The following is a 22,556-nucleotide window of genomic DNA, read 5'->3' on the forward strand; positions in this document are numbered from 1 at the left end:
TAGGACAGATCAGATCTCTGCATAAAAATTGAACAGGGCTCAGACTCTTCACCATATGGTTCTACACTGAAGTAGCATATTGCACATTTTCTGTTCCCTGCATCAACCAGACATAAACCTGTAAAAGGTGGGTGCTCTGTATGCTTTCTCTTTTATGTAAAATACTTTTAAAGACCAACAGCAGCTTCTGTATGTAAGCATCTCTTAGCAAGCACGGTGGAGACAAAAAGCACTAATGGAAGAAAACATAAATCAAGGACTAAACACAAAGCTTGTAAGTTTTATCTTTTACTCTCCTTGCAAAGACTTTACTCCTCACCCAAGAGGTGACTCAAGTCAAGGGAAACAAAGGGCCTGACATGAAAAGGATATAATTTGGAGGAAGGAAGTTCCAGCTTAAGACCTGATTGGCTAGTGCAAGATAACGCTGAAACACTGAAGACATCTGAGCATTGAGGTTTTCACGTCTGCTGAATTCCTGAAGTACCTCTACTGTGAGCATGAAGATCTGCCGCAGATCGTCCTCCTACAGTCAGGATGAACACAATGCATTATCTCAGTCATTAATGAAATGCTGATCAACAAGAAATACTTTTCCAAAGAGAAGAAAATTTCCAGTTTCACCCTATTTTCATTAAAATACTGGAAATACTCTGAAATTGCCAGTGAGAACCCCCCCTTTAGTCAAAATTAATTGATTACATTTGCAAAGAGTATGAAAAAAATCCTCACATAAATCGTAGTTGTTAAAAGATAAAAAACCAATACGTTTTTAATAAGTGGTGGAGAAAAGAGTTGGCCTTTGGCATGAAAAAAAGTTGGTAAGTTGTTCCACAACAGTCAGTTTAAAGCAATGCCTTCACATAAACATTTCTGACTGGCCAAACAATACATCTGAGACAACCAGACTACACCATCTGCAATAATATTTTTAAATACATACATAGCTCTCCTTGGCTTTAAACCAAAGCTATATTTAAGACTATCATTGTTCCACAGAGTATTCGTTTTGTTTGCAATTGGTAGCCAAGGAATTAAAGAGTCCAATGGCATAAAGATCTGTAGTTCCACATTCATAAAATGGGCACAAAGGGATCGCACCTTTTTGATGCAAGTTTTTAAAAAATACATTACCAATTTTCCTGGAGTAGCCAGCATCTGCATTTATTTGCAGTATTTGCCCTACTAAATGCTTTTAGGCACACAGTGTACCTGACTGCACCTGGCACAACGAAGTATTTTTGCTTCTCAAGGTTTAAATTTTAGAAAGAGAGGTAGCATATATCAGTACAGAACTGGTTTACCTGAAATATACGTTTACAGTTGCCATGGAACTCCATGCTTAGTCCAATGTTGCTGGTTTTACTTGAACTTGAGAACTCGCTCAACAACGCCGTTAGAATGGAACAGGCCAAAGTTTGCTATAAAAAAATAAGGGGGAATAATATAAATAAAAGATGTTCAATAATGCAATAGCACCTACAATGTTCTTTATTTCTTTATTAGCATTTTAATACAACTACTACTTCAGTTCCTTCTAACACAAACTAGAACAAGTCAAGCTTTCAGGAAAATACATCCTTGGATGAACCATTTCTGGAATCATCAGGGCTGCATCCTTAGAAAAGAAATTTGAGCAATATAAAATTTGGCATCTGTGATTATCATTACAAATAAAACCAACTTATTGCAAACCATTTCCTAGCCTTGCCATCTGCTTTGTCTCTCTGTGCATAGGGCTTTACAGGTATTAGTTTCAGGGAAGATTCCCTGTCCACTTATTTCTATTGATCTAATAGTTCAGGTCACTCTGAAGTTTGTTTTCCCCCTTCTTTGCATTTGCTACACTTACCATGTTGGTATTTGATCACGATGAACTTTACAGCACCAAAAGTGATACAAGTTGGTCAAAAACAACACCTGCAATAACACTATCTACTACATCTTTTCCCTCTCTCCCCATCAAAAAAACCAAACCAAACCAAACAACAAACAAACAAAACCACCAACCCCCCTCCCAAAACCAATAGGAGAAGAATTCACAGAAAGCTCCGATACTTGAAAGGTCTTGGATACCTCCCTCCAAAGCACCACATCCACAAGCTTCAAAAATAACCCTTAAAACTGCCCTATTAAAATTATGTCTCTGAAGTGATATAAAAATTGGTGAGAAAAAGGCATGTTAATTTTAGAGAGACAGATTCATGAAGACTAAAGGTTTAAGTATCTTTTGCATTCTCAAAATTTAAGATAAGGTAAATTAAATGCTTATCTAAAACACTACTAAAAAGCCAACTTTCTATATGAAACACATGGCTCCAGCATTTATTGCTGTTTTTGAAATATAAAAAAGAGCTTTTTTTTCCTGATGCCAAAGTCCAGAAACCACCAACACCAGTTTAAATATCTTTTAACTGATCCTTGCACACAAAGGGGACCAAGTATTGCACAGTGGAGATGCAAGTAGTACTTCAGACATGTGCTGTATACTACTGTGACAAGCACAATAGAAAGTGTATACTGCTGAAATGAAAAGACTTTTTGTTAAAGAGATGTTCTTTACAAAAAGCTCCAAAATTACTGGCTATCCTCCCAGACTGTTTGGAGCCAAGGTGCCAGGGATGGACAGAGGGATAGGAATTGTTAAAGGGTCATGCATGCCAGCAAGTGTCCAGGGGTTAAACAGAAATATGCACACTACCTCTGAACACCCGAAAGATTAAAGTGGAGATGATACTATTTATGCAAGCTCATACAACAGCTGAGACCAGTGCCATCCACCCACCAACTGCAACATCTTTGTTCAGAAATGCCTCTGAAGTCAGTACCTTGACCCCCCCAGACAACTAGTTATCTTAGTCACTAAACACTAAATTAACATTCTTACTTGCTAAAATGTTCCAGACAGATCGAACATAGTGGCTTTGTGAACACAGGTTTTCTCTTCCACTATGCAATAAAGCTGCATAAGTACAGCTGCCGAGCATATTGCCGATCAGTTGCTAAGTAAAAGCTTTCCCATTTTAAAGAAATTATTTATTTCAAGTGGACTATTTCTCATTTACAGTCAGCTCTGTCAAACAACACATATGACTAAAGAAGCATTTAGACAGTGAAAACCAGCATCACAATTTAAACTACTCCAGTAAAAGTGCAACTTTGTCACTTCTATACTAGAAGTATTTCTAATTAGCTCCAACATTTCAGTATTTTATTACCAAATCTCTGTGCAAGGTATTCACATAATAAGTATTTTTTTCAGTTAGAGAAAATATAGATTTGATCTAATATTAAAAAACCCCAAACAGTATAGACTAGTACTGAGTATTAAATACAACACTGAAAGTTCCATATGAAAAGAATTAACCTGGGTAAAAAAAAAAACCAAATGAACAAAAAACCCCCAAAAAACCTAAGAAAAACCCCTCAAATCTGAAAATCGGACTTTAGAATAATGTTTCAGATCAGAATACGTATAAAGTTCTCACATGACTCTCCAAATAGTTTAAAAATACAAGTTTTTATTTGATGCTTGAATTACTGACTCACTCGCATTTTTCATCTTGAAGCAGCCACAGTGCTAGGACATCACGAGCTGCAATTACAAATCTGTACACTTGGATGCTCTGTAACATACCCTGATTACCAAGTGGCATCAGTGGCTCCAATAGTACAACAACCAGGCTAAAACTAAACTGCTTCTGCTTTAGCATGCTAAGATCTTGACACCAAGCCACCAACCACCCAGACCACCACAGGACAAGCAGGGAAGCAAAGCAGACTACCCAGCATTTGCAGTTGGTTGCCAATTACTGGAAAATCAATCACCAAGTACAAATGGGCAGGAGTAACAGGAAAAAAAGTTTGTTGCCACTGTAATTACAAATACTTGATATTAGCTGTAATACTGCCTTCCTTTTCCTCCAGTTTGTTCATATTTCTCTTTGCAGAGTAATGTCTTACTGGCATGGTAAAAGTGAGCTACAGATTTTGTGTGCTTTTCTCCTGATTTCAGGAGAAATTTTAAAGGAAGGTTAAATTTTATGACTGATGGTAAAGACATCTCTTTGAAAGTGGAAAGAGCAATGGGTACAGGTAGGCTGACTGAATGTGCTAAGAACCCACTAAAGCAGCTTGAGCAGTGACATATCCCCCTGATTTCAATGAGAGCTAGTTCAGATAGTTCTGGGACATCAGTAACCGTTTCAAGCATGACAGAAGAAAAATGATGTTACTAGATTTACACACCTTATTCCATCCAGCAAATACCAGGGCACACTGCATCCCTCTGCTCTACTCCACTCCCTCCTACTGAATTCCCAGCATCCCATCAACTTCCTTAACTTGGTATTTCAATACATGGGGTGCAAATCCTGCCCCATTCCCTCACCACCCCAAGGGCCTCATGTGCAATATTCGCACATCCATACGCTTCTTCGGCCATCTGCACCTATGCTTACACCTTGCATCCATAAGGAATTGTAAGCACTCCCCTATATCCAGGTCACCAGGCCAGGAGAAGACCAAAGAGGAGATACTGGCCAGGAATTTAAAATTTACTGCCACAACAGGCTGAGGTGAGATGGCTCAAGACTGGTTTCCTAGAAGGCAGGTGCCAGCCCCCATGAGTTTAGCTTTCAGACAAGAGCAGAGGAACAGATCAAGACTGTAACCTGTCCTTGCAATGTCAAGTATTTGCACAGAGCTTTGCCAATCCACCACTGCTTCCCAGAACGGCCATAAGGCTATAGGAATTTATACAGACTGCTGTGCATAGCAGTAAGATGGCCATTTTTGTAAGTATTAACTAATTATTAGCTTAGAAGAATAATTGCCCTGCCATCTATTAAACTTTCCTGAATACACAATAATATTTCAGAAACTCTGGAATCAAGCTTAAGTAAATTTTACTAAAAATAGAACTTGATTTTCATAAAGTAATTTTACTGAAAGATAACTAGTAATATTTTGAATTACATTTTTTTAATATACAGATACGTTTGGTGTGAAGACACTAAGTACCTCAACATAAACATTATCAGAGGAAAGATTTCAAAAATCTGAAAACCAACAATTTCAGAGAAACCAATACCAGTGTGCTATGTGAACCAAAATTTCTTCCTCTTACATATAAGAAAATTGAATGCACCTAATACATACAAAATTCTAGGGTGGAGGGTTCTGGGGGTTTTTGTGCTTTGCTTTGGGGTTTGGGGTTTTTTTTTTTGTTGTTTGTTTTTTTTTTTTTTTTTTGGCTAGTTTGGTTGGTTTTTTGTTGTTGTTTTTGGTGTGGTTTTGGTTGGTTGGTTTGTTCAATTGTTTCCTGGTGGGGATTTTTTGGCTCTTCTTGAAAGGTTTTTAAGGTTTTTGCAACACTGCAGGAGAGATTAACAATGCAAGTTAGTAATACCACACTGTAATAAGCAGAAAATGCACGTGACCCTGGGCATCATATTAAAAGCCAGATCTGAATGTCTATTGTGCAGCAATGCCATTAACTTCATACCAGTAAGAGTACACCTCTGAACCTAGTTTGACTCACTCCGTAGCAATTTCACTAGTTCTGTCACAAGTACATACCCAAACAATAAGCCCATCTAACAAAATAAAATCCTTCTCTTGTTGAGACAGAGGATTGCCTCTGAGAATAGCTTGGCACTCACCCCAGTTAGCTTTATTACCAGGAATAAACTTTATGAAAGATCGCTATACATAAAATAGACTCTCAGCTGCTCAAACAGAAGATCAATGGGACTTGTGATAAGAGATTAACTTGGCAATCAGACACCCAGCAGTAACATCGTTTTAGTGGTTTTCTTTTTAAATGACTTTAAAAAACACAGACACTACAGAAAGACCGTGTGTCATTTTAACAGTAAACAACATTAATGTATCATTCATAAAACTCAGACACAAAAGGTAAATACAACTTATTCCTCCAAATGGAATGTCCCCTATAAAAGAAGATAAAGCCGTAATGTTTGAAGGGATTTCACACTTGTGCCTGGGCTGTCCATGGAATAAATGAAGTGCTTCATTTGAGGGTAGTTAGGTTACAAAGCATCTGAAAGGAAGAAGAGTTCAAATACAGCCTAGGAAAAAATGGACATGTGGTACACCAGCTCTGCAGCAATAAAGCAAACAGACAAAGCAGAATGAACTCCAATACCAAAATTGTTTCCTTGTTTTGAATTCAGAGCAGAGATACAGTCAGATTGTCAGAGGTTTGATTAAAGAATTCATTTTACTACAAAACCTAAACTATCATGCAGTGCCTTCTGCAAGTATCATTTATACCTACAGAAAAAGCAGTAAGCATATTTAAAAGAATGAAGGTCTTGCCTGAATAGAGTAAAAATCATAACATCTACCCTATTACATTAGATCACTGCCAGCCTGAATATTTATTTAGAGGACTTTTTGCTTCCACATGTATAATGTAAACTCTGTTACTGGAACCAAAGGGAAGCCACGTGAAGATTTAATAGTATCCCTAAACTATCTAAATTTAACTTGCACAAGAGCAGAAAAAAATCAAAGAGTAAATGTATCAGAAACAGAATTTGCTGTGTTGCTCCTAGGTGATAGAATTCTGTAATGAGAATGTATCAAAAGCAGTTCTACTAAATAAGTTGTTTAAAGCAAGGCTTTCTTTATAAAGGCAATAATAGACTTCTTCTCTAATTTCCTTGAATAAGCACAGCTGTTTTTGCTAACATTTTCAGAGTATCTAAATCTCCAGAACATAAGCTGCAACTCCAGATTGAAAGGTTAACAGGATGACCAGAGGGTCAAAAGAAACATCTTTATGTACACAGAATAACTGGGGCCACTCCAACTTTTCAACTTCAGAGTATTGCAAGGTGGGTGGAGGACCCAGTGGCTGAAGTAGTGATTCCCAACCAAAGAAAACCAGAACATATTCTGAAAAAATGTAAGCAAGCACCAGGAAGGACCCACTGATTTTTGTCTGTTCCTTCCAAAATGAGCCAACTGGTGGAAAAAAGCTATAGAGCAGGGATAGAATGATAGGAATAGGACCCACAGCTGCAGTTCTGTGCTGTCAGCAGTAAGGGACTGGCTGGGCAGCACACTCCTTTCCTCTCATTCCCTTTCTGCCACTGTGCAAAGACATGAGCAGTACCAGGTTAACACATCAGAGCTACAGCAGCACAACAGGTGACACCTTGCTTCCCTTCCTTCGGGGGAACCAGCCAAACCAAGGAAAACCCTTAGGGGTGAGCTGTGAAAGAGAAAATCACTTCCCTTGTGAGTCACCATGGGCCAGAGGAAGATGATCTTGTGGCATGTGAAGCATGCAGGCTTTGGACAAAGAGAGAAGGGAAGTAGCAGCCTCTCTTAATAATGGGAGAGGTCCAGGCAGAGTTTGCTGGAGCACAGGGTATAATACATGCTTTTCTTTATTTCTCTGGAGACAGGCAAAGCTGTGAAGAAGAAATCAGGAGGAAAAAGAAGTAATGACATAAAAGAGGTTGAAAGCCTGAAAACCATTTTATAAAGGTAACATATCCTTCTCCAGGTTCTGTCTGAATGCCACCAGTTGGATCTTCACTCCTACCACAGCTGCATGAACAAATACAGGACTTTCAAATAACTCAAAATAATGAATAGTTAGACTAGCCATACAGCTCACCATCAGCATCACGCAGCTTTAAATATACACCATCCCAACAAGTGCTCTTTGGTGGGTAGGTGTCCTCCCTCCCCACACTTTTCCCAGTACTCATTCCTGGTCTTTCTTGCCTGCCATCCTGCCAGCTATGTCAAATGAGCTGCATTACACGGCTGTGCTCCACAGCAGATCTGCCCAAAGGAAAAAGTGAGAGGTTGTGAGAGAGAAAGGGCTGTTTCTAAGCAGACTAACACAAAGATCCAGGATATGACTGAACACATTTATTCTGAAGGGCGGTACCTTTGAGAGGAAGAAAGACTAAACACCAAGCAGCTAAGGTCAACAAATGTCTTAAAGAGGCTTTTCCCCTCAAGCCTGTTTATTTGTGTGACACCACTGTAATAAAAAAAAAAAAAAAAAAAAAAAACAACAAAAACATGGTGTAACACATGGAAAGGCATAATTTCTTCTTTCCCAGTGAGTCTGTGAGGTCACAGGTGAGGGACTCCACAGATGCAAATCTCATGAGAAGACAAGACTGAGGAAAGAAAGGGTTTGGCATGCCATACATAAAACAGGGGATGCACATCTCACCATTTGGAACACATCTCCTCACTTCCCAGCCCTTTCTTTGAAACTATGGCTCTAGTGTAAGTGTAACTGGGGAGTTATCAACTTCTAATAGTTATTAAACAACTAAGCTGGAGATTTGCTTTACTGCATCTCTGGCAAAGCCAGCTCCCTTTCAACAGAAAAATCTGAAAACTGCAAAAAAATCCTGATTAATTCAACTACTAAAAAACCACTTACATTTTAAAGTTCTCTTACCATTTCTATCACTGAGTTTTAATCTCACATATGGAGTAGTTTCTGGATTCCTAAAATTCCCAAACCAATCTTCAACACTAACTTAGGCCTTTATAGAGAACTTATCAGCTTAAATATCCTGGTTCACCCTCTGTTTTTTATACTCAACATGTCTCAAGGGCAATGAGGTACACAGAACAAGGTAACAACTTTATGAGACCAGAAGACACAACTTGGGGCAGATAATGCATATGTTTTAGTCAAAATGTGAAAGTCAGGAGAGCCTCTCCAACTCCTTCCCTACCACATGAAACAGTAACAGCTAGACAGGTTTCCAGAAGTAAAATTCCCTTTAAAGAACAGAAACAAAAACTGTAAATGTTAAATAAATATAACTAGTTATCCAGGCAGCCATTATAATGAATAGATTAACCTCAATGAAGATGAATGCCTAGAGTTTTGCTTATTAATATTTCCCACTGCTCACATGAAATCCATTCACAGCACATCCCTCAGAAGCTTTAGGTAATCTGAAGCAGCTGGATCTTCCCTCTAGCTCAACTAGGAACATTGGGAACCAGAAAAACAGATTTACAAATTTTCCAAAAGAAGGAACTGCTAGGATTCCAGAGCTTTTCCAGTGAGTCTTGAAAAAAAAAATGTAGGCTTCAGATATGGAGCTTTATATTAAAAATACATTCTACTATATGCACTGCAGGTTTTAAAAAACAGCTTCTATTGCTTCCCAGTCCCATGTCAAGTCTATAGCAGCTGGACCCCTCTGCATCTGCCTACACATATACTAGAAGAAATCAATGTGTGATCCCTATCTTGGTCTGGCTTTAAACAAAATCTATCTGATTGTGTTCACATGGAGATCAGATCCTCCTCCTGGGAGTCAGTCACTTAGCTGCCAGGATTCCTGTCCTTCTGGCAGGGATGAAGGACAAATGAAATCCTTCAGCTGTGCAAAAGCAGAATATTTTAACACAAGAAAACGCCAAGAAATTGAAGGCATTTATAGTTGAGAAAAACTTGGCCCACACAATTCTCCAAAATCTTGAAACTGGTGATAGAAAACATGTATTTAGAATTTTAAGATTGGCTCATGATACTGTGTCTGCTGCCAGAAGCTCTGTCCCCCAGAGAGATGAAGATTTTGAAAAGAGATCCTGAAATTGCTCAGAGGAAGATTACAGATTCTCCTTCACAAGTAGAGGGATGGCTTGTATCGATAATACAGGAGGAGCCAGGAAAAGCAAAACCAAGAGCTAATCTTCATCCTCCTAGAGGATTACTACCTAAACTCAGTTATAAATAAATAGGCAGCCCGACTAAAAGTTCGCTTTTCCTTCTCAGACAAGGTTTCTTCTGCGTTTCATAAAACACCAAATGGCAGAGAACCAGTAGCAGAAGCCAATACGCCAGTTCTAAACCTGGCTCTAACCACGCATCCTTCCCATCCCTGAAGTATTAACTCTCCTTAGTGTCCCGTTATTTCCTTAACACGTACACTGTGTTCCACTATTAAAAGATTACTCAATACTAAAGCCATTTTATTACTCTCGTTGCAATTCCTCTCATCTTCCTTCCAACCTCCTTATTTTTTCATTCTCAACAGTTCATCCATCAGTGTTGCTCACATGTCAATTTCCCACTACATACCTTCAAGTCCTAGACGCCTCTGAAGATCTTTTTAACTAGTACTCGAAAAATTGAGGCACTAAGCACATGAAATCCTGCAAAAGGGCACACACAACAGACACTACCAACTACATTCACTGCCCTCCTTATTACCCCAACTTTCAAGACTTGATCCGGACAAGATATTACTCAAAAGTCCCAAAGATTTCGTAGAGCAGGACTGTCTGATGATCACAAAGTTAGTACAGACATCTGACAGAAACTGGGTGGAGGGTTCCAGGGAATGGAAAAGGTTAAGCACCTACGTGATTCTTGTAAGGTAAAGATCTATCAAGAAGCTTCACAGCCAACAGGGAGAGAAAAGTAAGCAAGAAGCAGACAAGAGAACGCTTTGCTTATTTAAAATGGACTTTCTCTCAATTACAAACTGCTGTAGAAAGCCAATCCCTCAGAATACTCTGAGTTGGAAGAGACCCACAAGGATCATGTCCAACTCTTAAGCGAATGGCCCATATGGGGATCCAACCCACAACCTTGGTGTTATTAGTACCATGCTCTAACCAATTATCAGCAGCTAAGAGCTGCAGATAGCTCTTGTTTGAGAGCTTTAAACATTTTTAAATATGAAGTGATCTGCTGCTGACTTCATGTATAAAGAACCTCAGGCAGGACAACACAAATGGGTGGGCAGAAGGTCAGAACAGAAAGCTGAGGAAGATACAGAAAGGACAAAGAGACTGGAAAAAGAATTAGAAGTCACGAAGGTATGATAGACTTCTGCAACTGGAGCTTACAAGGAGGCAAGAGTGTGTATCACACCATGGGAAAGATGGTCAAAAAAGTGGAATGATTCCACCCACAGGGAAGCACAGAGGACTGGAAAACACCTGCTGATCTCTTTCAATACCTACATCCTAGCCTCTCCCCTGATTTGAATGGAGGCCTGTATTTACAACTAACTAATTTAAATGAATCTCCAGAAACACCTGTGACAGTGCATGGCACTGTCCTGAGAGCAAATCTTGGATCTTGAAAGCACCACTCCCTTCAGGATGTGGGCTTCACAAAATACCCTGGAGCACCCTTAGCTGAGACTCCCCAAGTTGCAGCAAGGCAAGTGCACCACTGGGGTCCCACAGGCATGGCTGAATGCTACAGGGACAGTAGTGAAGAAATAAAACCAACCAGCTATATTTGAAAAGAGAACTAAAATAATAAATAATTCATTGTATGAATTATTTCACGCAACTTTTCAAAGTTGTTACATATTTATATAAAAGGCATGCCCTAACTCCCTCCAGAAAGCATTTTTGGCAGGTACCATGCCAAAACACCATTTTATTACTGCTTATTATTGCACATGCCAGTCCTGGGTGCCAGTACCAGAGTTTTTCCTGCAGCTAAGTCTCAGAAGATTACAAGAACATTTTCGTGAATGAGAACTGGTTTACAATATAAAGTGTCATACATACATGGGAGCATGTGCTTACAACCAGTTTGCCAAAGACTAACAATCATATACCATGCCACACAGAAAAGATGTTTCAGCAGCATCACATCTTTTTTTTGCTAGTAAGTCTTATTAGAACACCAGAATAGAAAGCATCCCTATATATCCTAGACGTTTTCAATACCATTCTTAAAACTTGAGAAAAACTATGGAGAAATTTACACTTGTGAAGAGGGGGAAATATAGGGAAAATGAAATAAAGGAGAGTGAAAAACTGAGCTCAATTTGGAAGCAAGCTGAACTTGGAGAAGAGCACCCCTTCCCCCAGCCAGAACTTCTCTGCAACGTGCTCTGCCCTGCAGCATGCCCAGGATGCTATGCCTGGAGCAGGCAGTTTTAGCCTGCTGCATGCTGTGGTCAGTGCAGTGTGTCTGTGGACAGTGCATGCACAGAATACAACTGCACAAGCTGAACTATGCATTACTTAGTTAAAAGTTTCTATTTACACCACTTTTGTATCTTTATGCAAACATCCTACAAACTACACGAGCATACATAGTGTCATGCATAAAATTTGAAAACCTCAGCGGTAACTCTGTTTTAATAACCAGACTATGTTTCCTGGAAAAAAGCATTAACTCAGTTCTTCTTAACAAATACCCATTTTTATCCAAATTAGGCAGAATCAAAAGGCTAAAACGGTTTCCTTAAGGTAAATAACTGCGAAATTAGGTTTTACAAGACTAAATGAAATTTCCATACCCTGGAGCAATATTACTTGTTGCTCAGAGGTGACATGCTATTTTTAGGACCATGACTTGAGCTGGATTACTTCTAGTACATTTTGATTGAATTTTCAGCGTTAAACTTTTGCCACTCCCATCTATCTAGTACAACTGCTGCTCTAAACACTCAGCAGTGTCATGAGCCAGTTCTCTCAAAGCTTTTTTTTGAGAAAAGCTTCAGTTAAAGTTTCAGCATGGAATCCATATACTCTTTGATTTTCATTTGGTAGGAGAAAAAATCACCTCTCTTTAAGCTCTAGTTACATGCCTCTATTATGACCTATTCTAAACTTATCCCCTGGCATAGCAAACGGAATATCACTAAATGCATAGATAGATATTGGACACCTTGTTTCCACTTTGAGCTCAGTATCGGAGGTAACACTTACCCCTAGTAGTATGACATTAAATCAAGTTTTGTATTTCCATTCCATGTTTTACTTCCTCACACCCCTTTCTCTCCACCTACTTGTCTCCCAAAGAACAGCAGAGGCCTATCTCCTGCTCACAGCCTATTTTGACAGCTGAGCTGCAGCAGAGTGCAGCATTGCACAGATGGAAGGGGAACAGAGTGTGCAATGAAATGGAAAATCTGTTTTAGATCTTACTATTACATTAAAGAAAACCAGAGAAAAAAAGAAAACAGACAAATAATAATTTAAAAAAACCCCAAAACACACACAAAAAACCCCCCCAAAACAAACCACCAACCCACAACTATGGCACTTAGAGCAGCCATTCAGAAAAACATTCCTTAAAAATACAGTCTCCGTGCATACCAAAGAACTACACATACTACCCTTAGCCCCAAAACATTAAAAAAATCTCCAATTTGCTAAATGAGTGAAGAGTTACTAACTTAATGACTAATTAGATAAGCAAAGTATAAAATATTTTACAGCCACTAAGTACATAACATAAGCTGCTGATACAGATTGCTTAACCTTCGAAGAAAAGCACGACGCACTTACCACAGTGGGGTTACCGCTGCTGATCAGCTGGCTGACTTCATGAAAAATGCTTTTGCAGTCGATTGATTTGTCTAATGATCCCCGTTTCACTATCACCGCTACTGCTAATAAAATCTGCTCCCGAACGTACTTTTGAAGGCTGTAAACAACATTGCACAAAGGTATTTGCAGGTAATTCTGGACATCAATGCTCAATAGAATTTTAAACACATTTCTTTTTCAAATGTTTTGTGTGAATTCGTAAGGGAAAGCTGACAGAAGTTAACTAAGACTAGAAGACAAATTATTCTTAAAATGATCTTGCACCGCTACCCAGGGAAAATGATAATCCAGACTTTATGCAGAATCCTACATGTTCAGGGGTGTGTTTTCTGTACTTACTTAGGCCTTTGTAAGACATAGGTTAGAAGGAATGTTCGCAGTGACTCAATGCTAGCTTTTTCCAAGAGAATCCACTCTCTTACAACTGCTTCCATTATCGCTGTAGCAGCTTGAAAAAGGACATAGTCCACTTTACTAGTTTCTGTGGGGAAAAAACCAAAGGCAGCTTGAGTATTAGAAGACATGTGTTCAACTTGAATGTGTTTCCAACAAAAAAAAGCAATTTACTATCATTTATTATTACACAGAATACTGTTGCTATGAAAACAGAGAAGGAAATTACAACTCAAAAGGGGGAGAAGTAACCAATAACCCAATTACCAAATTGTCCAGTATTATTCAAGTCAATGACCTAGGAGCAAACTTGTCTGCACTAGGAGGCTGGTTCAAATAACAGGAATAAAAATGCTAACACAACAGAGGGATAAAATAAACAAGATGACAGATTTAGTTTCAACACATTCATTAATAAAAGTTATTAATTTTACAGGCATGTCAAAGTTGGATATTTCTGTGATTGCCTTTGAAACCAATAGTGCATAAAAGTATATGCATTTCATGGGTAATAAAAAAGAAGCAAATCCACTTACACCTAAAGATAACATTTATGCTTAATTATCCACGCAAAAATTTTACACTGTGGTGTATTTAAAGTGTTCTACATAATTTTCAAGTTTCCAGATTTATTTTCAGTTAATCAAAAATGTAAATTCTGACCACAGTGTAGGAATCATTTGCCATTATTATCTGAATATGGGACTACTATGTATATAGATGCACTAAGGAAAGTATAAAAGTATATTACAGAGAAAAGTAACAGTTTGGGTGACTAAAAAGTAGAGAAACAGTTTGGTGACCACACCTAAAGAGTTTGGGTGACTACAATTTAAAGAGAAATCCCAGAATAGTAATAAAATTTCCATGATGCTAGAAAGCTACAAAGACATTTTTATTGTTATTCCTTTGCTTTTAAAATTTTTGACTTGGAAATAGCAGGTAATATTTCAGAAGTCAGTTTCAAAACATTCAGAGCTCTGCAGAAAGAACTTTCAGAAATGGTGTAGCCACAGGGTGACAAAAGCATAAAATATGAAATGATGAAATAAAATTCACAAACAAGAAGCAGAGTTTGAGTTATAGTGGTTGACCTGCCAGGACTAGAAAAACCGTGTTTGTTTGAAAAACCTCAGTCATGAGATTAAGGGCTTTAAATTGCTACAAAACAAACTTTCTTCCCCCAGTTACATACACACAAATTTATTATATAAATTCCTTTTATATGCAAGTTCTATATCAAAGATAGCAGCTAATATGCTAAAATATTTTAAAGTAATTTAATCAGGCTCCAAATCTAAACCCACACAGGTAAACATGCTTAAATCAAAATAAACCACATTTAAATCTACTTAGCTTAATTTGGAAAACTAAGTAACTGCTTAAGTAAAAGATTAATGTGTATGTCTAACACATATTAAAAAAAATTGAATTATTCCTGCATGGGAATTTTAATTCTGGCACTTGTTACCTTGGGTCTTCAGCTTTTCTAACTGTGCAAAGCTCAAACACACACACACACAAAAAGGGAATGTAATTAAAAAAGGACAGAGTTTCCCCTCTGCGCCAAGTCCCGCAGCCACACAACTGCCATTGCTGACAGCACAGAGCTGCAGCCCCAGCCTGAGCCTGTAATCACCCAGAGCAGCACAGGAACTCTCTAAAGAAAGGAAGGACAAGTTTTGTCAGTGCACTGAACAGTTATAAGCTTAGAGCAGAATGCAGAGCCTTGTGCTTCCTGGGTTCAATTCCAGGTTTCTAAAGAACAACATAGTAGTGGCTGTTCCCATTTTCCATATGCTCACCTTCTCCATTACTCTCCCTGTGTTATTCACACCCTCTTCTTTCCACAAATGACATCCTTATTATCTCTATCTCCATTCCAGTTCCTGTCTTTACCATTTTTTTCCTGTTTCTTTTTAAAGCCATCTACTTGGTCCTCTGGTTCCAGCCCATCCTTGCTGCACACATCCCTTCAGTACACTTCAACCCTTTCATTCTTCATCATGAACAGCTTGTTTCCCTTCCCTGGCTCCTGATATCACAAACCCCACCTCTTCTTCCTCAGCTCCCAAATCTTAACTACCTGTTCTTTCTGACCAGACTGTACAGATACTTGCTGTGGAAGCACAAAGATTTGAAAAAGTCTCTGCGTTACAGGTCTCAGCATCATAACAGCCTACATTCCCATGGAAAACCTGCTCCAGGTAGAAACATGCTGGCTTCTCAATGGTGGTAGCATATGAACAGCTTAAGGATGTAACATTTCTAGACATCCAAAAGGTATTAAAATCAGAGTCAAATTCCTCCCAGCCAGCCACATTTAGGATTACATTAAATTTCATTATTAATTTCTGACTGACGCTGAATGTATCACCTAGATCCAAACTCTGCAAAGCTACTTAAGGACAGTTTTGCCAACTTAATTTTCTCTAAAAATCAATGTGAAAAAAAGAAGCATCAATTTTGCTGACCCATCAAGCAAAAAGTGTGATTGCAGTCTTCCAAACCAGATGAAATACTACTACAATATAGTAAACCCAGAAGAAACTCATTTGTAGAGAAAAATTTTTGTTGCAGAGTGGCTGCAGGAAAGGAAACACATCCTAGTCTATATATGACAGTATAACATAGGAGTAGCTCTGCAATACTGACATCATAATATTCATGAATTGTAAGTCTCCAATCCAGCAAATTTAGAAATAACTGTTAATTCATTCTGTAGTACTTTTTTAAGTACAAAAATAATATTTTCAACATAATTCCAAAATTTCTTTGTTCATTCTGGCAAATTCTTTAAAAAGAAAAGTTGATTTGTGTGGTTTTGGCATGTGTTCTTCTGTGTAAACTTTGAGGTTTCCCCCGTCAGGTCTCAGAGTCAGTTTTCACTGAAATTCCCCCTAACCTGTCCCCAGCACTCACATCTGGTCAATACCACAGGGCCAAGCAGCAATCTTCTATCTTTACTGCTCCTGTAATTCTTGGATTTAGCTGCCAAACTCTGATAAGTCTCTATAGCACCTGTAAAAACATTTATCTTTTATAACTTGCTACACAACCACATTTAGAGCATTTCCATTAAAATCAAAGAAATTTCTGATGAAGGATGGTATCTGCCTCTTTCCTTTCTCCACAGGTATAACCACACAAAATTTCAAATCAATACTGTCTTGCTTTTACCAGGTGGACAGAAGCTTTTCTAGCTTTTTCCTCTTTTCCTCCAGCTGGGCTGTAAACAGCAACTAAGTTGTTCAAGAGGAAATAAACACTCATTTCAGCACCCATGCAAAATCGGGTAGAAGTGCAGCAAATTGCATTGTTGGCTGATTTATTGGGAAGCAAGCACAAAGCCAAGCAACCATACTACTGGCAGCTGCACAAGCTGCACAGATTAGACAGTATTATAATAATCATGTTGCAGAGGAAATCTATTAAATCAGTTCAGGAACTTAGCTGCATGATGTTACACCTTACAGCTTTGAAACTGAGAGAAATAAAACAAAAAAGGACAGTAATGGGCTTCACCCTCCAACAGAAAGTACCCCTCATTAAAATCAAAACTGATGGTCACAGTCTCAGCTGCAAAAGAACTGCACAGTTCCAGTTATAAAAGAATGTACATTCCTAACTTCATTTATTGAAACTTACCCAAAATATGTTTGCAAACAGCAAATGGTGATTTTGATTTCCTAAACGATAAGAATATGTGCTCAGCATGTTGGCGTTGTTCATTGTTGACCATGGAAGGTGGTGCCTGAAAGAAAAAAAAAAAAGCTATTGAAGCACTGATCAAAAATATACTAAGAGCAATGTCATGAACTTATAAATGTTTGCCTTGTTAAACACCAAAATCAAGTATCTCTTGGCAAAACTGCTTGCTCTCAGGCATTCTCTCTTCTTATACACCACTCTGTATTTACACTGCATGCACACAGGTGTGAATATTGAGATATCAGGCAGAGAGTGAATAACTTAGTTTCATAATGATGTTTCTAAAGAAAGTTAGAAGTCAGATCTAAATTCAAACCAATCCTTTTTCTACTCAGACCAAAAGTACCACTGTACATCACTAAAAGCTGATAAGCATGCTCAAGTCCTGGAAGCAAAGCACCATTTTTTCTTTAGTTCTGCATTTGTTTTAAAATATTTAGCTGTGTAATAAATTCAGGGGATTTAAAAATTACTACAGATATGGTCTAAAATAAAGTATTACCAGGAACATACTACCCTCTAGTGTTTAATATTAAATTTGACATCCTAAGGACGGGGTGTGATTGAAGGGACAAGTAAGCCCATTTGGGAATGGCTGTGGTGGTTTCCCAGCTTACAGCCATCCCTATATACACCCACCACGTTACATCCTGGGCTGCTCTCCTCTTGAAAGCCAGCTCCAGGGTTGTTTCTACCTGAAAATGAACTAAAGGCAAAGCATGAAACCATGCAATAACCTGAACCCCTGTGAGGTGCCTATGGAGCACAGAGGAGCTACCTGCACTGCAGCCTCACCTCACTGAGCAACCCCAACACCCCCCACAGCCCTACAAGGCAAAATCAGCCATGCAGAAAGTATCAGCAGCTCACAGCACCACACTGCTCTCCACTTCTGCCACTAATATTCTCTGACTTCTGCTATTTGGGATTTATCTGAACACGCACACGGCACAAGATACTCTTGCAGGGGATTAATACCGCAAACAGGGTAAGCAAAACTGATGCTAACCTTTGAGAAAGAAGCATGCACACATGTAGGAAGATCACATCCAAACTGCAGAGCAGGATCAAGGTGACAGTGCAGGTTATTGAACTTCAGCTGAACTTCCAAACTCCATACTCCAGCCCTGTCCCTAGCAGTCTGAGAAGAACATGTGTGCCACCTATCTTTCAGTCATGATTTATATCCAATGCTTTGGGAATAAAAGCATCAAGACCTTAGCATCAAGACCAACACTTTTAACATAAGTGAAATATTTTCCAGTAACTAAATCACAAGAAATCTGATTTAACAGACGTTTCTGTGATGTACCCTCAGCTCTCCTGCATGCAGTAGGAGCTGTTCCTAATGGGAACAGCTGTTCATGTTTTCTGCAGTGTGAAGAACTGTCCTCCTCTGCATGGACTCAAGCTACATTCACTGCAATAGAACCAGCTGTACAGAATGCCAAAAAAATATTTGGAGCAGGTTATCAGACATGCAGGAATGACCTACACAGCAACAGCTTAATGCACTTCAGTCAGAGCTGTGGCAAATAAACCAAGCCAACTGAAAAAAAAGGCAGTTGCCACTTTCCTTCCCCTCCCCCCCCCATGGGCAAGCATTTGTGCAAATGCACAGAGAACCAGACTAGGAGAGTGATTACCAAAAATCATCCCAGATTTTTTCATCTGGATCAGTTCCCCAGTCTGGTTCACCATAACCCAACACAAAAGCCTAAATCAGCACAGCATAGGACATATTGGGTGGTGACAGGGTGCTTTTTTTCAGCACCAGTTATCATTTAACATGCATTTAATCTACAGCCTCTGTTGCTGCGCAATGCCTGGGAATAGTTTTAAGTCTCAAGAAACCTACAGCTCTGCGCAACAGTATTTCACAAGAATTAAGAATCAAGTTTCTTGAGACAAGTGACTTATTTTGGTAACTTCCAGTTACCAAAAGAAGAGGTCCGACACCTTTTTTGGTCCCACCTGCATGGTCTTGTTACCTTTCTGCATGATACTTTCCATCAACTAGTCCACAAAAGAAAAGAGGATAGAGGGGAAATCCAGGGGCAAGGGGAGTGAACATTTGTCACTCTAATAAGTATCAAAAAGCCAGACCAGAGCCAGAGCAATGATGGGGAGAAAAGGAATGGAGTGACATTTCCCTTTCAACACTACTGACCTTGCAACTCACAGCTCTGCAGTCTCATGAAGCCTCACTAATTATAGCCATGTTAGAATGAATCCTTTGGGTGTGACAAAGCATAACTTTTTGCAAGTACAGAGTCCTTTATATTCACATCCTTAGAGCAAGAGGACCAAATCAGGGCTACCTGATCCAAAACTAATTTTGCGTTAACACATTATATTTAAGTTTGCCATACAGAGATTCTACCTATTTTCACTGTTTCGTTATCCTTAAGAGCACTTTTAGGGATATCAGCTGCAAACTATGGCAGTACTAAAAAAAAACAACAGAGAAGTTTTATGGGAAATAACTATTTTATGCTTATAATAACTGGAAAGTAGATCTCTTGCTTTATATTATATTAGCTCTTCTACTTCTCTTAAGTCCAGTTACAGAAGCCCTTTGACACTTTGGAAAGGCATATGGCACATCATATTCCTGTATTAATTTTTAAAATGACAATAACATATTAATACATCACAAACTTTGACTCTCAAAACTGTCCAGAGCAGACAAGTGCAACAGTTAAGGTTTGAATTGTACTGTAAAACCACCAGAGGGAGCTTAAAGCTCACAATCTACTGCCTTCACTGCATTCAGACAATATTTGTCTGTACAATGAAAGTCCAGCTAGCTTTTGCTTCAAAGAAAAAGCCAGCATATACACATTCCGTGCAAATTTCACATTATAAGAACACTGGCTTAGTGAGCTCAAGAGCCCTGTACCCTGGTGCCCAGCACCTCCTTGGCACAATAGGGTTAGAAACATACCCAAAGTATTCATCATGTTTGGAAGACCCCCTAGAACACACATGCCCATTCACTGTGTTCTAATTGTCTCCTTCAAACTCTGCCCTACTATCCAACTTACAAGGAATTAGAACACAGTAAGGTAACGAGCAAGTTCTTTTGACATATTGAAACCATTTACAGCTATATCACTTTTCTTTCTGTACTGTCTGGCATTACCTCTAACCATCTATTCTCTCATCCTACAAGTTACCTATAAAAACTTCTCCAGGACAAGGATCATCTTTCTGATTTTAGCATAACAAGCCACTGCCCCATAAGAGGAGACTTCCTATATGACACAATATTATGAATAAAATTACAACCTTTCAACTACCAAAGTTGTCTGGATACAGAAAAGGACCAGAAGCAGCAGTGGCCACAAATAGGATCCAGCAGGACTACTGTTTCAAATAGCAGCTGCCCACTCAAAGGAAAGGGAAACTGAAAAAAGACAAGACTAGAAACACTGTAGCAGAGTAGCACTAACACTAGCAAGACCACTAAACTTACCTGAAAGCCTGGACAACTCCTAAGAAAGTAAAGTAACTGCAGAAGATTGGAGACCAACTGTCGTGGAAAGTACACACAGGAAACATCTGTTGACGTACATGAGGAAAGAATAAGGGCTTTGGGATTTTATTTTCAATAGGAGTAGTTAGATGTATACAGAGGAACTGAACCTACACATACGTATTCAGAAACACCTGCTTTATCCAAGCATTTCCTACCTCAGTAACATACCTTTTAAACATAGAATGTAATTATGACTGACTCGCCAGGATGGAAAGTGCCAAGAAGTCAAAGTAATAGATAAAAACAACAGATACAAATAGATACAAAGAAAGCAAAGAGGTTGCAAAACAAAATGTTCATTAAGACTGAAGTTGAAGTCACCATGTATTTGCCTCTAACTGGCTGAAGAAGTAACACCACATACACATTTGAAGTCTGCTTTTTTAGCTCCTTCTCTTATCTGAAAACACCTTTTGCTTAAAAAAAAAAAAAAGCATCAAATTCCACCTCCCCAAATGAGTCTATTCAGGCAGTTTCATATAAATTATCACAGATATACAAAATACAACTTTTTTTGATCATATGTTAGAAGTTATATTATTTTCCTAATGGTTTTAGGCCACAGAATAGAATTGAAGAATCACATAATAGTTGGAGGGGACCTTTAAAGGCCATCTAGTCCAACCCCCCACCATGGGCAGAGATACTTTCACTTTCCCCCCAACCAGGGTGCTCAGTGCCCCAACCAATTTGCTTGAACATTTCCAGAAACGGGGCATCCACAACTTCTTTGGGCAACCTGTGCCAGTGCTTCACCACCCTCACTGTAAAAAAATTTCTATCTTCTTACAAGGCCAATAAAAAAAAGACCAAATTGGCTTCTGACTATGAATCTCGACCTCTTCAATGCCTTCAACACCTTGTTGAAGTTGATTGTTTAGTAGTTTCTTCTAATATCAATGCAGGTTCCAGAGAATATTACTTATTGCTTATTTAAGCCATTGATAGTATCCTAAAATTAACAACTTCTACCATTCAAGTGACAACATTATTGTTATTAAAATCAATAATGGAGTAGATTTTTATTTAAATATTTAGCTAACCAGCTTGCATTGGTACTTCTGCATCATAATTTTGCTAAGAAAATCCTGGCCATGATCAAATATAAACGTAACTAAGGATGATGGGGTGAGTAGCATTCATTCCTAGCAAGGAAAAAACTTGCTAAGACAAATTTTGATTTTTCCCTTTTGCCATGGCAAGACAGCACTGAATACAAACAAAGTCAGCATCTTCCTACAATTACACTGGGGGAAATCTGCAAATTAGCATGTCACAAAGAACAGTCACCGCACTCCTCCAGACTTTGTTGCTTGGGAGAATACAGAGAGTACACTGCAGTGTTTTAAGCTGACATCCACAGTATTCCCACCTACAAAAAAGGTCCCCTATGAACAGCACAGCCTAAACATTAGCAGGATTATGGAAAGGCAAACATGCCTACTAAGAGAATTTTCTTGGTTAAAACAAACAAACAAAAAAAGAGTAACAAATTGCTTGTACCTGCTAATACCAAAGCCAAGTAGGAGCCCTTCTTGCCAAAGGCAATGTTCATGTCTGCAAGAGAAGTACCTTACAA

The 22,556-nt window shown here is 38.7% G+C and overlaps 1 protein-coding gene across 1 annotated transcript in view; it reads right to left on the reverse strand.

The window, feature by feature from the left end:
• XPO4 (exportin 4) overlaps positions 1 to 22,556 on the reverse strand; it is a 78,878-nt gene that overhangs the window by 40,786 nt on the left and 15,536 nt on the right. Inside the window, exons 2-6 of the mRNA XM_066175843.1 lie at positions 17,374 to 17,479; positions 13,672 to 13,813; positions 13,291 to 13,429; positions 1,305 to 1,421; positions 373 to 526 (exon numbers count right to left, since the gene is read on the reverse strand). Of these exons, the coding sequence (XP_066031940.1) occupies positions 373 to 526; positions 1,305 to 1,421; positions 13,291 to 13,429; positions 13,672 to 13,813; positions 17,374 to 17,479 (658 nt within the window). The remainder of the gene's footprint in view (positions 1 to 372; positions 527 to 1,304; positions 1,422 to 13,290; positions 13,430 to 13,671; positions 13,814 to 17,373; positions 17,480 to 22,556) is intronic.

Source organism: Chamaea fasciata, unplaced genomic scaffold, assembly GCF_029207755.1.
Source record: "Chamaea fasciata isolate MVZ Bird 193981 ecotype frontalis unplaced genomic scaffold, bChaFas1.0.hap1 SCAF_2, whole genome shotgun sequence".
NCBI classification, from domain to species: domain Eukaryota; kingdom Metazoa; phylum Chordata; class Aves; order Passeriformes; family Sylviidae; genus Chamaea; species Chamaea fasciata.